Source organism: Pteronotus mesoamericanus, unplaced genomic scaffold (genome assembly GCF_021234165.1).
Source record: "Pteronotus mesoamericanus isolate MK-2021 breed Mesoamerican mustached bat unplaced genomic scaffold, CSHL_Meso_final contig_1, whole genome shotgun sequence".
Taxonomy (NCBI): domain Eukaryota; kingdom Metazoa; phylum Chordata; class Mammalia; order Chiroptera; family Mormoopidae; genus Pteronotus; species Pteronotus mesoamericanus.
This window is the reverse complement of record NW_026554998.1, coordinates 3860558-3883213: the sequence shown is the minus strand read 5'-3', so window position 1 is coordinate 3883213 and position 22656 is coordinate 3860558. Positions and strand designations below refer to the sequence as shown.

The 22656-nt window shown below is 61.6% G+C and overlaps 1 protein-coding gene across 1 annotated transcript; it reads left to right on the top strand.

The window, feature by feature from the left end:
• The first annotated feature begins 5140 nt into the window (after nucleotides 1-5140).
• EIF3B (eukaryotic translation initiation factor 3 subunit B) lies at nucleotides 5141-22072 on the top strand. The gene is made up of 19 exons (XM_054572943.1): nucleotides 5141-5619; nucleotides 9188-9380; nucleotides 10806-10925; nucleotides 11345-11402; nucleotides 11592-11720; nucleotides 11865-12022; nucleotides 13305-13436; nucleotides 13506-13572; nucleotides 13914-13960; nucleotides 14784-14994; nucleotides 15716-15788; nucleotides 16307-16429; nucleotides 17644-17722; nucleotides 18363-18501; nucleotides 19617-19742; nucleotides 20123-20200; nucleotides 20815-20923; nucleotides 21111-21228; nucleotides 21680-22072. The coding sequence occupies exons 1-18, from the start codon at nucleotides 5193-5195 to the stop codon at nucleotides 21212-21214; spliced, it is 2373 nt and encodes a 790-aa protein (XP_054428918.1). The 5' UTR covers nucleotides 5141-5192; the 3' UTR covers nucleotides 21215-21228; nucleotides 21680-22072.
• The last annotated feature ends 584 nt before the right edge of the window (nucleotides 22073-22656 follow it).

Genomic DNA, 22656 nt, shown 5'->3' with positions numbered 1-22656 from the left:
AAAAATAAGTGAACCTCATCTGTCACCTCATAGTATACACAAAAACTAACTCAAAACAGATCATAGATCTAAATGTAAAATTTAAATTCAGCGTCCAGTAGCGCACACACACACACACACACGCACGGGAAGGATGTTTGCAGCCTTGAGACAGGCACAGATTTCTCCGAGGGGCACAAAAAGCAGAAGCCGAACAGAAAAAAAACTGACACAGTGGATTTCCTAGAAACTTCAAAACCTCTGGGTTTCGCAAGGCCCAATAATAATTGGCAGTGCAAGCCACAGACAAGGAGAAAATCTGTGTCACACACATCCTAACGAGGGACTCGCAGCCAGAAGACACCCTGATGAAAAATGGGCAGAAGTAAACAGAACCGTCACAAAAGAAGACGTGCAGAGCACCAATAGGCACGTGAAAAATGTTTAATACCACTGTTAAGCAAATGCAAATTGAAACTTCAACCGCTGCACACCAACCAGAATCATTGAAATTAAAGACTGACAAAACTGCCCCTGGCCGGGGAGCTCAGTCGGTTAGAGCGTCATCCGCATACGCCAGCGTTGCAGGTTCCATCCGCGGTCAGTCAGGGCACAAGCAGGAGCAACCAGCCCTGGCTGGTGTGGCTCAGTGGATTAAGCGCTGGTCTGCTGACTAAAAATTTGCTGGTTCAGCCCCTCGTCAGGGCACATACCTGGGTTGCAGGCCAGGTCCCCAGTTGGGGGCATGCAAGGGGCAACCGATCTGTTTCCCTCTCCTTTCCCCCCTCTCTAAAAAAATAAATTAAAAACAAAAGCAACTGATGAATGCATAACTAAGTGGAACCACAAATCCACGTTTCTCTCTCTCACACACATGCACACACTCTCCCTTCCTCTCTCTCAAATCAATAAAATAAAATTGTAAAAAGTGCCCAGAAGAGCGAGTGGAGCGGTGTGTGTAAGGCGTCCGAGGCAGGGCCGGCTCGGAGCTGGGGCTCGGTCGGTCTCGGCCCCGCTGCTAACTACCGGGACGCTCCGCCGGCGAGGGTGGCCTGGGCCCGCTCTGGCATCGCTCCACGCACGGACCCATCTGTCCAACTCCTGCCCCGACTCGTCCCTCCTGCTGACAGCCCGTCATGACAAACCACACTTTGCAGTCCTCGGCACCCCCCTTCACCAAGGACAGCAGGGAGGCACCTGCCAGGGGCCACGCTGGGCTGGAGTTGCCCCCACCCACAGCAGGGATACCCCCCTTCCCGGCCCCGGGGCTTGTCTGAGGCCTCCCTGAACAGCCAGGCGAGAAGCCTGAGCACCTGGCAACTGGGCTCCAGGGGACGCGGTGCACAGCCAGGGCCCAGGCAGAAACACCCCCCGCCCCGCCCTCTGGACCCCACGATACTGTCTCGACGTTGGTGGAGCTGATCTGGGTTCCAGCCAGGACACAGGCTCAGGTGGGACAGAGAGGGGTCCACGGCCCCTCAGCTGAAGGGGGCTGTCTGAGTCCTGACCATGCCCCACATTAGACTGAGGGCACACGTGTCCTTGGTCAGGTGCAGAAGGGGGTTCAGAGGCTTGGAGGCCACTGTGGACCCTTTGGGTCAGTCTGTCCCTGTTCTCTCCTCTCCCTGCCCTGTGAGCATAGAGACCGCCCTGTGCAGATGAAAGGTCCTGGAGAAATGCCTGAGAGACCCGTCTGAGAGCTTCTCACTCCGGAGTTCAGAGTGTGGGAGAGCAGTGCAGCTCGGCGACTGCAGCGGGTGGACCGCGAGCGCCGCCTGCAGGCGAGTCGTTTCTTCTCGTTCATTTGTCCGCGATCCTAACACTCCTAACACTCGAAGGGGACGACTTGCCCAAGGAAAGGCCAAGGACGCCTCAATCCAGCATCCTTCTGGGGGTTACCAGCCATCTGACGGGACAACTACCACCAGAAAGCAGGGCTTGCAACATTGTTTTTCTTTGAAAAACATCGCGGGAAAATATGCACAAGTTAAATAAAATCTACCGTTTAACCATTTTCTACAGTTCAGTGACATGAAACATGTTCACACTGTTGTGTAACTTTCACCACCATCACCTCCAGAAATTTCTCACCCTCTCAAGCTAGACTCTGCCTCCCATTGAACACTCACCCCTCCCCCAGCCCCTGGCACCGACCACCTACTTCCTGTCTCTGAGATGCTGTCAATTCTGGGGACCTTATAGGAGTGGGGTCATACAACACCTGCCTTTTTCTGTCTGGCTTGTCTCACTCGGCACAGTGCCCTGGGGCTCGTCCATGCTGTGGCCGGGCTCAGAGTCCCCTTTCTGTTTCAGGCTGAGTGACGTTCCCCGGTCCACACGGGCCCCGTGTTGTTCGGCCCTTCACCCATGGACGGGCACTGGGGCTGTGCCCCCGTGTTGGTTATTGTGGGAAATATTGCTGTAGACGTGGGTGCGCGAGTGCATGTTTGACTCTTGATAATTGTTAGCAAACACTTTATTTGGATTGATTTCAAATTTACAAAAGTGTTGCAAAGGTAGTTCAGAGAGTTCTCGTGAACCCTCACGTTAACATCCTACGTGTGACAGCCAAGAAAAGCACATCTGCACAGGACCAGGAACTACACCCGAGACATCACGTGGGTTCCACCTGTCTGTCCACCAACGTCCTGTTTCTGTTCCAGAGCCCAACCCCAACCGGCACAGCGCATGTCCATGAGGTTTTCAAATGGTCATTACAAACACCACATAAAAATGCGGGGGTACATTGACAACAGTGTTCAGTGAGAAGCAGCAAGTAAGAAGCTTGTGTATGAGCAGACATTATTGAAATGGTTTTTTTCATCCTCACCCAAGGGCATTTTTAAATTGCTTTTTTTCTTTAGAGATTGATATGAGAAACATCGATCGCCCCCTGCATGCGCCCAGACCAGGGATCGAACCTGCAACCCAAGCATGTGCCCTGTCTGGGGATCAAACCCACAACCCAGGCATGTGACCTGACTGGGGTTCAAACCCACAACCTTTTGTGTTATGGGATGATGCTCCAACCAACTGAGCCACAAGGCCAGGGCTGAAACATTTTTTATAGAACATTTGGTATATAGAACCTTGTGAAGCAGAGAACACAATTACTTTCCTTTTGCTGATGGAGAAGGTGAAGACTGGAAATTCAGGAAGGAAAGAAAAACAACAGAAACAGTAAATGCACAAGGAGGCCATTTTTCTCCTGTTAAGTTCTTTCAAATAAATGTGGCTGTTAGAAGCAAAAATGATCACATTGTGATGTTGGGTTTTCAGCGTTTGCTTTTAATTTTTTTTTTTCCATACAGAGGCTCCAGGAGCCCACAGTTGTCCTTAACTTCATTCGAAACAATTTTGTTAGATTGTATTGTGTCAGCTGTTGTATCAGGGAGCGTTTTTAAAAACCATCAAAATTGGTGAATTTTTGTGTGGCCACTTTAATATTGGAGATGGGAGAAAATACACATTTTTGGCATATGCTTTATCACTTCAAGAAAGGTAAAAACACAACTGAAAAGCAAAAAAAAACAAAACAAAACATCACCATTTGTGCAGTGTATGGGGAAGGTGCTGTGACTGATCGACCCTGTGAAAAGTGGTTTGTGAAGTTTCCTGCTGGTGATTTCTTGCTGGACGATGCTTCACTGCCAGGTAGACCAGTTCAAGTTGATAGCGATCAAATGGAGACAGTCATTGAGAACAAACATTCTACTGGCAGGAGAAAGCTGACATACTCAAAATATCAATAGTTACTGGTGAAAATGAAAAATGTGTCTCTTACGGGAAAAAAAGCATACGGACTTTTTGGCCAACCCAATATTTATTTTTCAGATCGTGAGCACATTCATACTTTCCCTGCACTAAAGGATATGACAAGCCCCTTCACTGGGGAACAGCAACGCGCGGCCCCTGTGCCGCGCACCTGCAATGCCCTGGAGGTCTTCGGGAAGAAACACGCAGCCGCCAAACCAGCGGCGCCTGTTCCCAAGCTTCTCCTGAATGTTCGCTTCTCCATCACTGAGTTGTCACTCAGCGCTTTGTAGACGAAAGGGCTGGCGGGAGCCTGGCGATCTATGAGAAGCGCAGATGAAACTAGAAGTGAAGCCTTTGACCTCGGGAAGAAACTACTTTGGCCTTAGGAACCCGGTGCGCCATCATCTCAAGACCTTGCTCATCCTCCCAAACGGAGGCTCCGTCCCCATTAAACACTAACTTCCCGTATCACGCCCCGCCCCACTGAGTTCCTTTTTCAGGATGATTCAAACACCCCCAATCAGCCGTTGTCCTCACGCCTGGCAATAACCAAAGGACAGGATACAGATACACGATGCCCTTCCCGAAGGGGGAAAGAGGAGCGAGGCCGCCAGGCTCCCGTATTCGGCGGTCCCCGGCGGCCCCGCCCCGCCCGCCCACGTGACCCACACTCGCCCTCTCCCACAGCGCAGGGCGGAGGCTTCTCCGGGCGGAACCACCGTGGCCGCGGGCACGGAGAAAGGAGGAACCACCGGCGCCGCGGTGCGCGCGGGCGCGGTTGACTAAAACAACGCTCGTTTTCTTGGTTCTGCGCCGGGAAGTCGCCTTTCTAGCAGGGTCGGCCACCTCTGGTTCGCCAGGAATTCCTGTAACATTTTGGAATCGTCCGTTCTTGTGCCCAGTCAGTGGACGAGCCTAATAACCGGAGTGTGGGAGGGGAACTTAGTAATGAAAGGAAACCGCTTATCTGATGAAAGGCTAATACACCGCAGCCAAAGTATCCCCTTGAACTCACAGGTTTTCCTAGTATTAACTTGTGAGTTAAGTTATGTTTTTCCCCAATTCTGACTACCACGCTGAGTTCTGGGACCTGGCCCCCTCCCTGCGGCGTCACAAATGGCTCGGCCCGCGCCGCAGTGCCCGACGGGAGGAGGCCGCCATGTTGGGCGGAACCATTCTCTCCCAGGAGCGGGGAGCTGCGGTCGCCGAGAGTTTGCAGACTGACGCGAGGCAAGGTGCCCTGGCCGGGGAGCGCGCACTTGTCGTGGGAGCGCCGTTGTAACCGCAGGGAGACACACTTCTGCCCTCTGCGTTTCCCGGTGGCGCTGGGAGACCCCGGGGCGTGGGCGCGTCCCCCCCGCCTTCGTGGGACGCCCCGCCGCACGCACATGGCCCGGCCGTAGGCGCGGTGCGGCCTGGGAGAGTCGGAAGCGCGGCGAGGCGGCAGCGGCGGGCCCATGCAGGACGCGGAGAACGTGGCGGCGCCCGAGGCGGCCGAGGAGCGGGCAGAGCCCGAACAGCAGCAGCCGGCCGCCGAGCCGCCGGGGGAGGAGCCGCTGCGGCCCGCGGGGCCCGGCGCGCAGGAGGCGGCGGGCGGCGAGGACGAGGAATCGGAGGCCGGGCCGGGGCCTGAAGTGTCCACCGAGCCCGCGGCCAACGGAGAGCAGGCAGCCGGCGCGACCCCCGGCCCGTCCCCGCCCCCGCCCGAGGAGCTCCCCGCCCCGGCCGCGGACGAGTCCCAGGGGGAGCAGGCCCGGGACGCGGCGGCCGAAGCCCAGTCCGACGGGGCGGGCGGAGAGCAGGGCGGCGCGGCGCAGAACGGGGACGCGGACGAGCCCTCCTTCAGCGACCCCGAGGACTTCGTGGACGACGTGAGCGAGGAAGGTGAGGCGGCGGGGGGCGGCCCCATTCTCCAGCTGGTGCCCGCACGGAGGCAAGATTCTGGACCACCTCCTCTCCTGTGAAAGCGGGGCGGGACAGAGACCGCCTGAGGACCCAGCCATTCCTGCCTGGGGTGTTTGGAGGCTGGAGCCGGGCCGGTGCGCGGTGGGGGCGGCGAAGGTCGGGCAGAGCAGGACAGAGCACGTGCCGCGAGGCCTCTAGTGACACTTGTCGGCTGCAGGTGTGGGTGTCCGAGCGTCCGGCCACGCCTGTCAAGAGTGAAACACGCGGAGGTGGTTCAGTGGGTGAGGGGCGTGGGCCGCTGGCCCTCGGAGCGCACAGTGGCAGACCTTCTCCCTGGGGTGGTGGGGGAGACCCCCCTGCCTGGGTGTCTGTCACCGGGAAGGCGGACACCCCCGCCCCCCCCCCCGCCCCGTCCTATCGCAGATGATTGATTGTCTCTGGTCCCTGTTGATTGCAGGTTGCTTTGCCCTCCTTTCCGTCAGGTTTGATTGACAATAGTTATTTCTGCTCCCTGCCGGAGAGGGACAGAGCCCAGCTCCGAGTCTCATTGTATTTTGTTGGCTGTGTTTTGGTTTTAGCGAGTGGTCCTCTGCAGGCTGGAAGCGCGTCAGTGGCCTCCCGTGGGCTGACCGCACTTTCTTGCAGTGGGAAAAGGACCTGCACCGCCACTCAAGCAGCCAGAGCTGCGCCAAGGAAGCGCGATGTTGCCGGGCAAATAAGATGCAAAGGTGTTTTGAGCTGTTGTGGGTGAAGATTGAGTCAGAATCATGATGAATCTCAAGTAAAATGAAATGCTTAGAAAACCAAAATAGAGCTGTCAGCTTTTAACTGATTTCAACGGGTTATCTGTTGTCCTCAGTTACTTAGTCACTGTGTCACACTTTGTTTCATAAGATGAAGACACTCCTGCGTGAGAGGCCCGGAAGGCTGCGCAGCTGGTGGGCCCCAGCTGCCGCGAGGGAAACCGCTTACACCACCGGCAGGCGGCTGAGAGCCCACGGGGAGCGGGTGCTGCCGGCGCCTCGGCCGCCCAGGCCCGAGTTTTATTACCATGCTGATTTTTGTTACTTTAACATCTAAGTGTTGACTTAAGAGGCTTTTTTGATCTTTTCAGTATTGACTCTACATTTGATTTTTTAAAAAAAAAATATTTTGTTTATTTGTTTTTAGAGAGAGGAAAAGGGACCTGGCCCACAACCCAGGCTTGTGCTTTGACCGGGAATCGAACCGGCATCCCTTTGTTGCACAGACTGGCACTCAGTCCCCTGAGCCACACCAGCCAGGGCTTGACTTTTTTTTTTTTTTTTTTTTTTTTAAGCATTTTTGAGCACACCTTCTTCGCACAAGATTTTAACATGTGAATTATTCCCAAACTTGTCCTGGGTGGCAGTCACGTGTGATTGCCAGAGTGATGCGAGGCCCGGACCAGGGACCAGCACTGAGAAGGCCCGCAGCTCTCCGAGGGCTCTTGGCTGTGCCCGGTGCCCACCGGTGCTGCATGAGAACTCTTCTGCCTGTCGGGAGCAGCATGCGGTGCACAGGAGCCACATCTCCGGAAGGTGCAGAGCCCTGTGAGGCACCTGCTCTGGGGCCCAGGGCTGGTGCCGGGTGTGGAGCAGCCGTGGCCCCTCCCGCCAAGACCCTGGTGGGCTCTCTGCTACGGTTCTTGGCTGTGCTCTGGGTGCTCTGCCAGACGCAGGAGGAGCTTTAACTCTAAATGCCTCCTTGTTTGGCTCGTTAAGTATTACTTATATTTGCTACTTGGTTTTGAGAATTGCTTTTTCCTGTTTCTCCTGGAGCCAGGCGGGGACTCCATGAACCAGGAGTAACCAGAAGTGTGGGCCAAAAGCCTGTTTCTTCGTGTATAGTTGCCGCCCTCACTCCTCGCTGTGCATCGCAGACTCTTATAAAGAGCTCGTATCCCCGCAAAGGACTCCAAGGCTGTGGGAAGGAGCCCGTCGCCTGAGCAAAGGCTGCGCTTTTTATTGTGGACCTTGTAAATTCAGATCAGGCTTCACAGGCCACTTAATTGTACAGTCAGGGGGCTGTAAAAGGAGCCCAAGGATCCGCCTCAGCCGCTGGAGGGACGACATCTCTGGGGTGTGACCTGGACCTGCCTCTTTCTCTTTTTTCTCATGGGTCTCCATTTTTGTTTCTTTGAAATTTAAGTGGTAGTTCCTTTTTTAAGGTAACATTTTTGGCATCACTTGTAAAGGTTGAAATTAATTAGAAATCGTTTATAACAGTTTATGCCTCTTGAAATCAAAGGACTTCTTTTTGAAAAACTTTTCAACTTACCATGGAACGTCGCAAACACCAAAGTGGAGAGAGTGAAACGCAGCAAGGAGTGCTTTCTGACGGGTCCTGTCTGGGTGGCGCGGGGGGTTCCTGAGAGTGTGCTTGTGGACGGGAGTGCGCGCCTGGGCCCAGAGCACGAAGACGCGGCGCCCGGCGCGTGCGGGCTGGCCCGACCCCGTGAGTGAGCCTCGGTGGCGGCTCTAAAGGCGTCTGTCCTCCTTCCCAGCCCGGCGCCTTGGCCTTGCACTCCTTTCTAGACAAGCTAATTTATACAGAAGGATAAGCTTCGCTTTATTTCCCTGACACTGTGACCTCCAGATGCCCATCTCCAGCAGCTGGCCGGCACTCACCGGTGCCGGAGCCTGACGGTCAAAGGACTTGGGGCGCGGGGCCCGCTGCAGGCGTGTGGGCAGCAGGCATTCGGCCTTCCGTCGGCTTCCCAGGCCTGCACGGACTGGCTCCCCTTGCGTTTCCTTGTTCTGGTCCTTTTTACGCCTGTCTTTCCTCCTTTCTCTTACTCCAGCCTCCCATATTACGGAAATGAAGCAAGCCTAGGAGTTTCAAATACTTATAACGGATCTTGCTATCTTAATTTTAAGAGCAGATGCACAAACACAATGTGTTCTGAGTTTTTGCGTGTACTTAAGAAAACAACAGCTAGCCCATGCTGCTTAGCGTGTAGGGGTGTGACGTCTGTAAACAGCGGGCGTCTCCCGGCAGCCGCGTGAGCTGGTTTATCGTGTGGCTACCCCACTGGCCGTCAGACGCTGCATTTGTGCGACGCCCCTGAGCTTATGTGGCCTCTGGTCTCCTGGTTTAAATGCTCCGCACAGCCCCGTGCTGCCTTCATGCAAGACTGTGGTGGCCTGTTGGCATTGGCAGCGGGTTGGGGGAGGCCCCCCGGCCCGCCCTCGGTTCCTCTGTTTGCTGGTGGAAGCCCTTCCTCTTCGTTTGCGTTCTGCATTGTTTAAAGTCTGTTTTAAAAACTTAATTTAACAGTCTTCTGTGATTTCCGGCAGTCTGTTGCTGTGTTGTGACTGTCAAAGGGAGGGCGAAGAGGTCAGTCTTCCTGACCCTTGAGGTGTAAATTTGGAGGCAGCCCAGGGCCGAGGCAGGCCTCTGACCTTCCCAGCGCAGGCGTTTAGATGGCTTGCTCTCCTCTGCTGGAAAGTGCGTTCAGGGCGCTGAGCTGCCGCATGGACGTGTCGTTGGGTCAGTCAGTCACTGGACAAATCTCTCCCTCGGACAGAATTACTTGGAGACGCGCTCAAAGACCGGCCCCAGGAGGCGGATGGGATCGATTCAGTGATCGTCGTTGACAACGTTCCTCAGGTGGGGCCAGACCGGCTGGAGAAGCTCAAAAATGTCATCCATAAGATCTTTTCCAAGTTCGGGAAAATCACCAATGATTTCTATCCAGAGGAGGATGGAAAGACAAAAGGGTGAGTGACACTCTCATCGTAAGTTTCTCCTGGTGGCAGGCGCCCGCGGCAGCCACTGCGTGGCAGAGTTCTGTCGCTGGCCCCTCGCCTCGTGGGGGGACTCAGCCAAGCCACCCTCAGCGGGGGCTCCGCAGCGCAGACCTTGCTCCTGGGCCGGCACGTGGGGGCGGGCGCGAGGTGCGCTTCGGCTGGAGGTGCTGTGCGCTGGCTGAGGAGCGTTCGCAGACGGGAGCTTGGTGTTTAAATCTGTCCGAGCAGCGGGCACAGGGCGCACCCTGGGGAAAGGACCCTGTGGTCAGACGCTGGCAGAATTTCAGGGGAACTTTGCGTGTGGGGTTTGTTGAACCTAAGACATGCCCTTTCTCCCCCCACATTCTAACCTCTGGAATGGGCAGTTTTTACAGTCTAGGTGAAAGCATGTGTCATTGCTTAATCAGCAACATTTTTCCTAGTGTTGCCTAAAATAGTGCCTCTTTTAATAGTGGCAGCCTAACACATATGCAGCGCAGCTTGCTTTTGAAGTCCCCTGTCAGGCCTCCCGTGTTGATAAACGTAAGTCCGTCCCTTTGTTCCGCGCACCTTGGTGCTGTGTTGCACTGTGACAGCGCTTCTCCTGCCCGTCGACACGCGGCGTCCGCAGGTGCAGTCTCGGCACGCGTCCCTGTGGGCAGCAGGAACGTCTCCTGGCCCCAGAGCTAGGAGGGGACGTGCGGGGTTGCGTGAGGCCCCTGCAGCTCCGCCAGGCGGTGTCCGCTCCCGACGAGGCAGCGACTGGCCGGAGCCCGCGGACGAGCGCCCTGTCTGGCCCCCAGTCTTGTCTGACCGCCTCCATTAACACTTCGCGGAAACCGCAGCCTTTGCCAGGACAGGGGTGAGACGGTGACCGTTTATTTCATTCGGGTTTGGAAATTACCTAGAATAGTTTTAATTTCTTCTTAGAAATGAAGTGATCCAGTGCAGGTAACATTTTTAACGTTTTCTCTTTGGAGCTGGGTAGGAGGATACTTCACGTTACATTTGCCTTATGATGGAACACACTTGAACCTCTGTGACTTTGTCTGTAATGCAACGTAGTATGTAACATTTATGACTCGGCACTTTGTAACTGCTTTATTGAAATGATTGACAGAAAGTAAACGTGCATAGCTTTGAAATGTGCATGAATTTTGACACGCACACATCCGTGAAGCCGTTACCGTAGGCCAGGTGATAGGCATTTTGACGGCTGGGCTTTCGATGGTAATGGAGTTGAAGGGGGGTCCTTCACGCTGAGGGAGCCTCTCTGCCTCGGATGTGACCGCCCGGACACGGCAGGGGCGTGGCCACAGTGCCTGCCGAGTTTGCGGCCGGGAGGTCTTGTGCGTGCCGACCAGAAACCAGACCTTCCAGCCGCACGTGTGTGACCCGCTCTCCTCCTCGCGGCAGGTACATCTTCCTGGAGTACGCCTCTCCCGCCCACGCCTTGGATGCGGTGAAAAACGCCGACGGCTACAAGCTCGACAAGCAGCACACGTTCAGGGTCAACCTCTTCACTGATTTTGACAAGTGAGTTCAGACTCGGGCCATGAGGTCCTGGACCTCCCCCTGCTGAGTGGCCAGGTTCTGGGGGGAGTGTGCTTGGCTTTCCAGGTGGCTCCACCCTCTGGTCAGACCCCCGCAAGACCGTCCACACCCCTGGCTCTCGCATCGGCCAGTAGCGCCCTCCCCCCACTAGCTTCCCATCACTGTGTGTTACCAGTGAAAACCTGCCCTCCCCTGCTCCGGGCAGACAGGCAGGGGTGCGTGTGGCCGGCCCTGGGGCGTCGGTTCGTGGCCATGTCGATACGGCGCAGCAGGAGCTTGGCTCGTGGTGACACGGCCTGGCCGGCACTAAGTGTGAGCAGACAGCGCCCTGCTGGGGGCAGGGGCCTCGGTGTGGCCAGCACTGTCCCTGTGTTACTGGAGCGTTTTCTTCTCTCTTCCAGGTACATGACAATCAGCGATGAATGGGACATTCCAGAGAAACAGCCTTTCAAAGACCTGGTACGCTGTGTCGAGTCGGCCGCTAAGTAGTGGAAAGAGTTGCTGGCTGGCCTCTGGGCTCGAGGGGCTGGTTCCTTGGGAGTTAGGGATGCTGACGGGATCGGTCGGCCTCTGAGCCGCAGTAACAAGCGCGCTTTCTCTGATAAAAGCCGAGCGGCGTGCGACATCCCACCTTCGGGCCCCTTTTAGGGAAACCTGCGCTACTGGCTGGAGGAGGCGGAGTGCAGAGACCAGTACAGCGTGATCTTCGAGAGCGGCGACCGCACGTCCATCTTCTGGAACGATGTCAAGGACCCCGTCTCCATCGAGGAGAGGGCTGTAAGCGCCGCTGCCCATGGGGCGGGCGCCGAGGCGCAGGGGCCCGAGGCTTTGGGGCCAGAGTGGGCAGCGCCGCGCCCGGAGGGGCAGGGGTGTGCGCTGGGCTGCGCCCGCCGCCTTCACCCTGGCCTGCTTCCTCTACAGCGGTGGACAGAGACGTACGTGCGCTGGTCTCCTAAGGGCACCTACCTGGCGACCTTCCACCAGCGCGGCATTGCTCTCTGGGGCGGCGAGAAGTTCAAGCAGATTCAGAGGTTCAGCCACCAGGGCGTGCAGCTCATCGACTTCTCGCCCTGTGAAAGGTAGGCCCCTGGGGTCTGCTCTCCTGGCCCGGCGGGCCTCCTGCGGCCCCTCCCACGCCCCCCAGGTTGCTCTGTCCTCGCGCGTGTCTCTGGGCTCCGCCATCCCCTCCCTCCAAACGTTGGGATGGAAGTTTTTCCGTGAGCTGTTCGGGAGGGCGTGGAAGGGTCACGCCCCTCCCCCCAAGTGTGCATTTCCCGGGAACGGGAGGTTCTGCACAGTCACGCGCAGTTACCAGCTTCGGAAACTGAATGTTGGTTTACCGTTCCAGTTCCGTCACTTGATCCAGTGATGTCCTTTGTAAAGTTTTTTCCCTTTAGGTCAGCGTTTAGTCCAACAGCGTATGTTTTGCTGATGACTTTGTTGTGCATGAGCGTCCCTCCTGTGTGCGAGGGTCCGTGCAGCCCAGCCCCGTGGGGGGCGGACCCCGGGAGCCTGAAGGCCGTGCCGTGCGGCGTCCCCCTGCCTGCCCGGGCCTCCGTCCGGGCGCCCTCCGCTGGAGCACGCTCAGTCACCCCCCGCCCCTCTGGGACGCTGCGTGGGCTGCAGTTGCCTCTCTAACCGTGCGGGCTGCTCACGGCGGGCCTCCACGGAAGCCCCACGTCACGGGCTCCGGAGTCGTGCGCGTGCGCGCTGTTTCTCTGAACCGTTCAGTACGGCCCAGCTTCCCCGTGTGTCCCCACATCGCGCTCACTTACAGCTGGTCGGTCCAAACTGGGGTCTAGGCTGGGGCACACGTGGCGTTTAGTCCTGGGTCCAGAGCTCTCTGACCTGCGACCGTGCACCCTTCCCTGGGTCGCGTGTGGACGCCGACTTGCTCGGGCAGGACCTGGTGGCCTGGGGGCCAGCTCACCTTCCTGATTCGGCCGATGACCTCGAGGCATCGCTTCATTTTTTTCCTTTGATCCTTGTATTTCCTGTAAACTCTACGTTCCAGCTCACGGATGATTCTTAATCTGGACAGAATAGTTCTTACAGATAGATACCATTATCACTGCATGTGGTTATCACAAAGCAGCCGACATCTCCCACCAGCAGCAGTGCGTGCGGGGTGGGTCCAAGCGAGACGCGCCCCGGCACCAGGGTGACAGGCGGGATCGGGATGCTGCCTGCGCCTCCTGGCCCCTGTGAGCCTGCCCCGGCCACCCAGCAGGCAGGGCCGCCCCAGCGGACGGAGGCTTGGTCCCGCAGGCCATTCGGCTCCTGTGCCACAGGGATGTCCTCCTGGGCGGGTGGTCACCACAGCGAGGACCGGAGGCTGGGAGTGTCCCCCCTCTGTCGCAGGTATCTGGTGACCTTCAGCCCCCTGATGGACACGCAGGACGACCCTCAGGCCATCGTCATCTGGGACATCCTTACCGGGCAGAAGAAGAGAGGCTTCCACTGCGAGAGCTCAGCCCACTGGCCGATCTTCAAGTAAGTAGGGGCCGTCCGCCCCCGTGGCAGCTCACGGGCAGAGACTGGCATTGTCTTTCTCCTCCTCAGGTGGAGCCACGACGGGAAGTTCTTTGCCAGGATGACACTCGACACCCTCAGCATCTATGAAACGCCTGTGAGTGGCCTTGCTGCGGAGACACGGGCTGGACTGGCCTGGGGTGCGGGGCGTCCCCTAACCTGGAGCCCAAGGGGCGGCTGCGTGTGCAGGACGGAGGCCGTGCGGCACCCTTCCGGGGCCTCGTGTCCTGGGCCCGGTCGTCCCCTGCCGACCCCCAGGTTGTGCTGCGGGACTTGGGGCCGGAGGGCGGCTGGGCGACGTCAGCCGTTTCAGTGTTTGTCGGGCACCCTGTGCTTGCGCTGCCCCTGTTGGGACCGCGGGCTGCCTTGGGGTAAGAAAAACCCGTGCCTGGGACTCCGGCCTGACGCGAGTCCATTGTGACCCCGTTCTCTTGGCAGTCCATGGGCCTCTTGGACAAGAAGAGCTTGAAGATCTCAGGCATAAAGTAAGTGGCTGCCCCCGCTGCTCTCACCGGCTCTCCCTCCACGGGCCCCGGGTGCACACCGTCCCCTTCCCGGTGCGAGGCCGGCCCCAGGCCTTGCCTCTCCTTCCCCACACACAGCGCCTCCTGAGGCCCGCGGTGGAGCCTGGGGCCCCACCTAGTGACTGGTGTCCTGTGTTCCCGGGTGAGCGCGCAGTGGGTCCCGGTGGCCTTCGGCCCCTAGCCCGGCCTCTCTGTTAGCGGCCCATTTCCTGGCGCTGAGGCCTCTGGGGGGTGGTGTCTCTGCGGTGGGGTGCCCGTCCTGCAAGGGCAGCCCCGTTTCTTGTTTCTTCGTTCTTGCATCCTTGGGCAGCGTGACGACTCACAGTGAGAATCACCTGGTTGACATCGATGAGGCCGTGGTGACGCTCCTCACGGTGTCAACTCCGGAGTCTTCCCTCCCGGCACCTCTGGGGTGCTCACAGGGCGCAGGCACTGCCCTGGTCTTCCCAGCCCCCCTGCCCTGCTGACGGGGCTTCCCCATAGCGCCCTCGTGGGTCCTCGGAGGTCACGTGGCCAGCCCATCTGCCGACAGCGATCTTACCTGCTGACCGCTGCAGGGAGGGGCTAGGAGCGGGGTGGGTGCTGCCTGGCGGGCCGGGGGCTGGTGGGAGCGTACTTGGCACCTGTCCCTGCCCTGGCACAGCGGGTGGTGCCACGCTGCCGTGAGGGGGAGGCACGCTGGCTTGGCCCTGGAGCGGCATCCGGCCACGTGCAGGCTGCTGAGCTCCTGCGCGCTTTCGTTGCTCAGCCTGTCCTTGGGTGACGCTTTCTTCTCGTTCTGCAGAGACTTTTCCTGGTCTCCCGGGGGAAACATAATAGCCTTTTGGGTGCCCGAGGACAAAGACATCCCGGCGAGGGTCACGCTGATGCAGCTCCCCAGCAGGCAGGAGATCCGAGTCCGGAACCTGTTCAACGTCGTGGACTGCAAGCTGCACTGGCAGAAGAACGGGGACTACCTGTGTGTGAAAGTGGACAGGACGCCCAAAGGCACCCAGGTGAGCGGGCGCGCTGGGCCGCGCTGGGCCTCGCACGCGGCTGCAGACCGGCTCCTCTGTGCGGAGGGCGTCTGGGCTGCTGGCTTGAATCAGCGGGTCATGCTCAGACCCCTGGGCACCGGGAGTGGTGAGCTGGCACGACGCAGCCGGGGCTCCGGCCGCACTCCGGCTGAGGGGCCCCCTTGGGAGTGGGTGGCACTCCCGCAGGTCAGAGTTAACACGGGGACTCGCTGACCCTTGGGCAGCGCAGGTTTGAGCTGAGCAGGAATGCTTGTGCGTGGGCTTTGGCCGTCGGTGGTGGCACCGGCCCCCGGGGCCCCAGGCTCCAAGGCCTGCGGGCTCAGCCGGCCGTGGGTGCGGAGCAGTGCTGGGGCGTCCTCAGGCGCCGATCCACGTTGCCTCGGGTCGGGCTCGCGCTCCCCGGGGCTCGGTGTCCTGAAGGTGCCGCGGGGAAACCCGGTCGGCCTTCGGCGCCGGGGGCGGGTTGCAGATGGGCCACAGCACAGAGCAGGGGAGGTTGGCGTGTGGCCACGCCCTTTGCGGCCGCTGTTTGCTGTCGAGTCTGGGCCCGCAGGCCCCGCCTGTGCCTGCGCCCCGCGTCTGAGCGCCCCGCGTCCTGGTGTGATGGCGACCGGTGGGGCCTGGGTGCCCCTCGGGCTTCAGCGTGTGGTGTCCTGCTGCTGCTGCTGCTTCTTTTTCTTCTTCTTTTTTTTCTCCCCAGGGTGTTGTCACAAATTTTGAAATTTTCCGAATGAGGGAAAAGCAGGTACCTGTCGACGTGGTGGAAATGAAAGGCAGGTACCGGGGTGTCCCCGAGGTGCAGGGCACGTGCGCACGGTGTCCCCGTTCAGCCTCTCGGCTTCTCCGTCGGCCAGGGGAGCGGGGCGCCCGCGGAGCAGGGGAGCGGCCGCGCGGAGCAGGGCCAGGCCTCACTGCCGGGCCGGCCCCTCGTGCACAAGCTCCCGGGTTAAGGCAGCTTCTGTGGACCCAGCCCAGCACTGCGGATGCTGTGGTTGCGTCTTTAGGTGGCAGAGCCGCCTGCGTGTTTCGTTTTGCTGGAGGGAGGAGGGGAAAGGGCAGGGACGGCACAGAGACAGGGAGGCGCCCAGCCGGCGCGGGCCCGTGGGCTCTGTCAGCGCCACGGCGAGTGCAGGGGAGGCCGGGGGCGCCGCCCCGCACAGCCCACGGCAGGCGGCTGGGTGGGCCCCGGCGCAGGGCGTCCCTGCCGGGCGGGGGTGCCGCTGTGGGCTCTGTGCCATGCGTGCCCAGGAACGGGCGGGGCGGGGACTGACCGGGCGGCTCTCGGCCGCAGAGACCATCATCGCCTTCGCCTGGGAGCCAAACGGGAGCAAGTTTGCGGTGCTGCACGGCGAGGCCCCACGCATTTCCGTGTCCTTCTACCACGTGAAGAGCAACGGGAAGATCGAGCTCATCAGTGAGTGGTCCCTCCTGTCCTGTGTTGGGTGGGGCCTGCGGGGGGACCAGCGGGGACAGCTGCTGCACGACCGTCCCCGTGTGGCTCCCGTGGGCACATCCCGCCCACGGAGGGGCGGGGCCCCGGGGCCCCCTCCCGCGGCCGCGTTCCCGGTCGAGCCTCCTGCACCTGCCGTGAGCGGGCGGGGTGGCCGTCCTGGGGGCACGCACCCCACCCGTCCTCTGCGTGGGCGCCTGGCCCCACCTGGGAGGGGCTGGTCCGTCCCCCTGGGCTGGCGGGGCTCCCGTCCTGCGTCCTGAGGGCCCAGCACAGAGGAGGGCCTCAGTAAGTGCCGCGGTCGGGGGCTGCTTGCGGCCTCACGGCCTTTTTTCATGTGACTGAGGTGCTGGGACGTCGCCCCGCTTTGGGGGGCGACGCGGTGAAGCCACGCTCACACTCCCCACGCGCTCCTGGGACGTCCATCACACAGGACGCGTGACCACAAAGATGGTTTTACTCACGTGGACTGGGGAGAGGAACAGCTTTCCTGAGCCAACCCTGTGCAGAATTCAGCCTCCGCTGCCTCAGGCAGGGTGGGGTTCGCAGAGCCGATGGGCCGATGGGCCGTCCGCCATCAGGCTGTGTCACTCATTTCCTTTGGTGGGAGCGGAGACAGCGGGGCGGCCGGCGGGCCCCTCGCGAATGCTGTGCCCTGCCCTCGCAGAGCTGCTCACACCTTGTTGGTTGTGGTCTGCAGCCCCCCCCCCAACCCCCATCAGGCAGAGCTAGGGTGCTGGGCTCCGTGCCAGGTCCGCACAGGCAGCGAGCTGTGAGGGGTGGGCGTCCATGAGCGTGTGGGCCGAAGTCAGGTGGCGCCTGCAGTCCTCACCTGGCGTGGGGTCCCAGGAGCGGTGCTTGCTGTCAACAGGGGGCCTTTGTCTACGCTACCGAGTGCATTGCCCTGAACGTGGAACGTTGCTTGAACGTGATGCCTTGCTAACAGCGGCACTACGGCTTGAGCGCGCCGCGCCCGTTCCTTAGCCTAGGCTGTAACGCCAGGTGTGCTCGCGGGTGGCTGCCGGCGGGTCTCCCCAGCACGGAGCACAGGGGCGTGGCAAGAGCCCGTTGGCAGACACCCGTGAGGCAGTGTGGGCCCGTCGCCAGACCCCCGGTCCTGGCTGCACACCCGCCCTGGAGTCTGCAGCTCAACCGTAGTGGGCGCTCTCTCCTTTCAGAAATGTTTGACAAGCAGCAGGCGAACACCATCTTCTGGAGCCCGCAGGGGCAGTTCGTGGTGCTGGCCGGCCTCAGGAGGTGGGTGGCTGCCTCCGGTCCCTGAGCGGCACTCGGGGCCGCTGCGCCAACCCCGGCCCCAGGCCCGTGCCACCTGCGCTGGGGTCTGAGTGGTGGCACCGCTGAGTCCTCGAGAACCTGCGTGTTCTCTTGGGGAGGGTCGTCCCAGCCTCAGTTGATGGGACGGGTGAACGCGTGCCGTGCTCCTGCGTGGGGCCGAGACCCGGCAGGTGAAAGCGGGTGCCTCCCGCACTCGCCGGGCAGGCCCTGGGAGGAGGTGAGGCGGATGCCTCCGGGCGAACCAGTGCCCCAGGGTGCGTCCCCACTTCCTTTAGGAAGACGGGGCCATCTGACAGTGCCAGCCTGCCTTCCGGGGCAGGGGCGTGACCACGAACACTCCAACACGGCCCCCAGGCCCCCCCACCCGTTGCCCCTACCTAGCTGCTCCCCCGGCAGCGTGGGGGACGGTGAGGACCCTGCAGCGCCCTGGTCCAGCGCGCAGCCGCCCTCCGGCGGCCTGGCCCCTTCTGTTGGAGACACTCGTGTGGCTTCGGGGGCGGGGAGCGCGTCCTGTGAGATGATGTCCCCAGGGCCTCAGGCACGGGCGTGGGAAGGCCTGCGCCTGGGGGCCCTGGCGAGGACCGTCCGTCCGTGTCCCCAGCATGAACGGCGCCCTGGCCTTCGTGGACGCCTCGGACTGCACCGTCATGAACATCGCCGAGCACTACATGGCCTCTGACGTGGAGTGGGACCCCACCGGGCGCTACGTCGTCACCTCTGTGTCCTGGTGGAGCCATAAGGTACGGGGGCCCGGCCGCGTCACCCCTCTGAAACCGGCTGTTGCCGGGCTGGCGGCGGCCTCTGCCATGGAAGCAGCGCCCGGAGTGGTGTGGTCGCCTTGCACCGTGCTTGCGGCTGGCGGGCAGGCAGCGTTGCTGCTGGTGCCACAGTTCAGAGGTGCTGTGCGCCCAGCCCCGGCTGCCTCCACACCGGCGCTCCCTGACGTGAGCGCCCACGCCCCCAAACGCCAAGGACGTGCCACGCAGCGCTGACCCCGGGGAGGTTCACAACTCGAAGCCTGGACTATGGTTTCTGCGAGTCGCTTGCGCACCGTTGTGAGCCGGGCTGCCTGTGCTCCTGGCCAGAGCACCTGGGGCGGCGGCAGCCTCAGGCCATGTCCCGGCCTGCTGCCCCCGAGTGCCGGCCACTGTGGTCTGCAGCAGCCAGGGCTGCCCCGCTTCGCAGTCTGTAGCCCTCACCGCGGTTTAAGTTCACCCACGCTGCGCACTGCGGCCTGAGCTTGGGGCGCGCGCGTGGAGGGCAGGCGCGTCCGGGTTCGCCCGTGTGTCCCGGTGTAGCTCCTCTAGAGCGGCTCTTGGTTTGGACCCTCGCTGTCTGGGGCCTGGGGGTTGTAGTCAGGTAGTTCGTTTTGCTTACTGGAGACACGAACTGGAGGGACACAGACCTGCAAACGACCCGTTGAGTCAGAGCTTCATGCTGCGGCCAGGACCTGCTGCCCTGCCTGCGTCGAGGCCTCAGCAAGGCCACACGCGCCCGGCTTGCAGGTCTGAGACGCGGTCTGGCAGGGGAGGGCGGGCACTGCCGCCTCCTCCAGGGACACTTTGCCGCGAGATGGCGTCGGCCGACGGCAGCTGAGTTGGGGGCGTCATTGGGGTCTCTTGTGGCCCAGTGAGAGCCTGTGTGTGGCCAGCACTCCCGGAGCCGCCGTGCGTGTGCGCCGTGTGGTCCGCGCCCGCTGGTGGGTCTCGCGTGTCGACCGCCCTGCTCCCACTGGGCGTAGCTCCATGCAAGCGGAGGCCTCGGGCAGGTTTGGCCGCCCCGGTGCGGCAGCAGGGCGCGGGCCCCTGGCGTGCCCTGGAGCCGGTGCGCTGAGCCCAGTCTCTGTCCCTTGTAGGTAGACAACGCCTACTGGCTGTGGACCTTCCAGGGGCGCCTCCTGCAGAAGAACAGCAAGGACCGCTTCTGCCAGCTGCTGTGGCGGCCCCGGCCCCCGACGCTCCTGGGCCAGGACCAGATGAAGGTCTGGCACCAGCCTGGGGGGCGGGGGCGCGGGGGCGGGGGCAGCGCTGGGCGCCCTGTGGAAGAGAGGCTCGCCATGGCAACTGAATAAAGGGTGGCCCCGGTCAGGCCCCAGGGCGTTGCGGGGGTTTCAGGTCCCGCCAGCACCGTTCTAGGAGGTTGGCGGGGGCGGGGCTGCGGGGGGGGGGCGCGACGACACCCCGGTGGGAGTAGAAGACGGGAGCCTGGGGAACCGCCCCCAGGGCTGCACAGCAGGGGCCTCGGGGCGGATGTCGCAGGCCCCGGGAGGCGGAGGGAGCCACCTCATGTCTGTGACTTCCACAGTTGCACTGGGGGTTCTTGCTTTGCATGTGAATTCTGAGTGACTCGTCTTTGTTCCAGCAAATTAGAAAAGACCTGAAGAAATATTCCAAGATCTTTGAACAGAAGGATCGTTTGAGTCAGTCCAAAGCCTCAAAGGTCAGCCTTGCTCTTCTCCCTGGGGCACGGGCCCCCGCGACCCCGCCGCCTCGGGGCGGAGAGGGGCCAGGGCCTGGCTGGGGGCCGGGGGTGCGGGGGGCGCGGGGGCCCTGTGCAGGGAGGGCGCCCCGTGCTGTGCTGCCGGTGGGGGCTGCGGCTGCGAGGCCCGGGCCCCGCAACCCTCGGAGCTCTTCGCGTGCAGGCGGTGGGCATGGGGGCAGTGAGGGGGAAACGGTCAGAACAGGTACCCAACCCCATGCCTGCCCGGGCAGTCTCCTCCTTTTTTAAGTTCAAAGATTTTGTTTATATGTTTTTAGAGAGGGGGGAAGGGAGGGAGAAAAAGGGAGAGGAACATCCGTGTGTGGTTGCCTCTCGTGCGCCCCCTGCTGGGGACCTGGCCACAGCCCAGGCCTGGGCCCTGACTGGGAATCAAACCGGCGGCCCTTTGCTTTGGAGTCCGGCGCTCGGTCCGCTCTGCGGGCAGCCTCCCTTTAAGTGGAGCGCCCTTAGGCCGTCCGGCGTGGGGTTGCTGCCGACACAGGCTTCCGCGTTGGCTCCGCGGCATCGTGAGGGCGTGAGGTGAGTGTCGGCTTTGCCGCCCGCCCCCATGCTAGGAATTGGTGGAGAGAAGGCGGACCATGATGGAGGACTTCCGGAAGTACCGGCTGACGGCCCAGGAGCGGTACATGCAGCAGAAGAACGAGCGCCTGGAGCTGCGTGGAGGTAGCGTGACGGAGCCCGGGAGCACGCGACGGCGCTCTTCGCCGTGGGCGTCCAGGCGTGGGTTGCCCAGGTTTCTCAACAGACGTCAGGTGTCGCGGGAAGAGTCGTGCTCTGCGCGGCCTTCCTGCACGTCGGAGCCGCGGCCCTCAGACCCCGCCGCCCGCTGGAGCCTCTCCTTTTCCCCCAGGTGTGGACACGGATGAGCTGGACAGCAACGTGGAGGACTGGGAGGAGGAGACCATCGAGTTTTTTGTCACTGAAGAGATCATCCCCCTCGGGAGCCAGGAGTGACCGAGAGCACTGTGGTGAGGCGCCTCTGCCCACGCGCGAGGGCGCGTCTTGTCTGAGGAGCGCGTGGAGCCTAGGGCCGTGCTCTTGGCCGTGGGTCCTTGCATGTGACCTGGGCGTCTGGTGCGGTCGGGTGTGGAGGGAGCAGGCAGGGTTGAGGCAAGAGCCCTCGAAGCTGGTCCCGCACGGCCAGGAACCCCGAGGCTGCCCCGGTGATGGGGAGGGGCCCAGGGGTTCGCGCCGCGGGGTTGGCGGGTGTGGGGCTCGGTCACCGGTGCCCCCGCGGGACCCTTGGCGACGGTGCTGCTCCGTCGCAGCTGCGCCTCTCAGCAGAGGCCTCAGCGTGAAGTGACCTGGGGGCGGCGCCCGCCGCAGGGAGGGCTGGTTCGGGCTGCCCGCCGGGAGCGCCGGCTGCGGGCCGCGCGGTGGCCGAGTGCGGGACGAGAGCCTGCCCCTTCCTCGTTGCAGCGTCACCGTGTGGCGGAGCTGGGTCGGCCCTGCGGACGGCCTGCGCCGCGCCTGCGCCGCCCTGCCCGGCGCTGCCCGCCCCCGGGAGGCCCCGTCTCCAGTCGTGCCTTCACCCCGGCCCCCCGGGGGCGGTGTCGCGGCGCTGCTTCCAGTCTCGCGTTTGGTGTCCGAGCCACGCCACCAGCGTTCGCTGCTGAGACCTGGCCTGGTGCCGTGGCAGGGCCGCCTCCTGCTGCCGCACTGCCGAGTGACTGTCCACCGCCTGGCCTCCTTGTGGGGGCTCCTCTGATCTGCGGGCGTCGGTGCCAGCTGGGGAGCAGCATGTCAGCTGCGCGGTCCCCGCCTGCAGGCTCTGCAGGCGTTCAGTGGCCAAACGTGGAAATAAAAGCAGACCTGTGTGAACACGTCGTGTCTCAGTCTTTAACAGTGGGTGGTGGCCGGGCTCGGGCGCCTCTTCCCTGCCCCCAGTGGGGGTGGTTGCTGCCGGGCTCCGTCACGTGCAGGCGTGGCAGGCGGGGACACCCCCCGGGTGGTTTTGTCCTGCTGAGCCACGGAGAGGGACGCATCATCCCGTCGGCCCCTTGGCTGCTGCAGGTTTTCTGTGGGCTCCTCGTTGAGCCCAACGAGGAAGAGCCCCTCCGCCTCCCTCGCAGTGTCGAGCTTGGAGGAGCTGCCCCTTTAGCTGCTGTTTTGTGATCCCTCGATACTTAAGCCATTTTCCCCGCTGACCAAGAAGTGGACAAAGCCGTGTGTGTGGGCCCATTTCCTTTGCTGTGACCTGCTGCCCCCTGGTGACCTGCCAGGGTGCGGCTTCCCACTGGCCTCATCCCCGTCCCCTGGGGCGGCCTAGCTCTTCACACACACCACTGCGGGACAGTCCTTGGGACTCGGCCGGGGTGGGCGCACGCCTGTGACGGCGTCTGATTGGATGATCAGCTGTCCTGGCAGGGCGTGGCCGGCCCCTGCCATTGTCCTCG

Coding starts and splice junctions, on each gene's coding strand:
- EIF3B (XM_054572943.1), top strand. CDS start 5,193: ATGCAGGACGCGGAGAACGTGGCGGCGCCCGAGGCGGCCGAGGAGCGG. Junction 11,403..11,591: donor AACAGCCTTTCAAAGACCTG/GTACGCTGTGTC, acceptor GGCCCCTTTTAG/GGAAACCTGCGCTACTGGCT. Junction 13,437..13,505: donor GCCCACTGGCCGATCTTCAA/GTAAGTAGGGGC, acceptor TCTCCTCCTCAG/GTGGAGCCACGACGGGAAGT.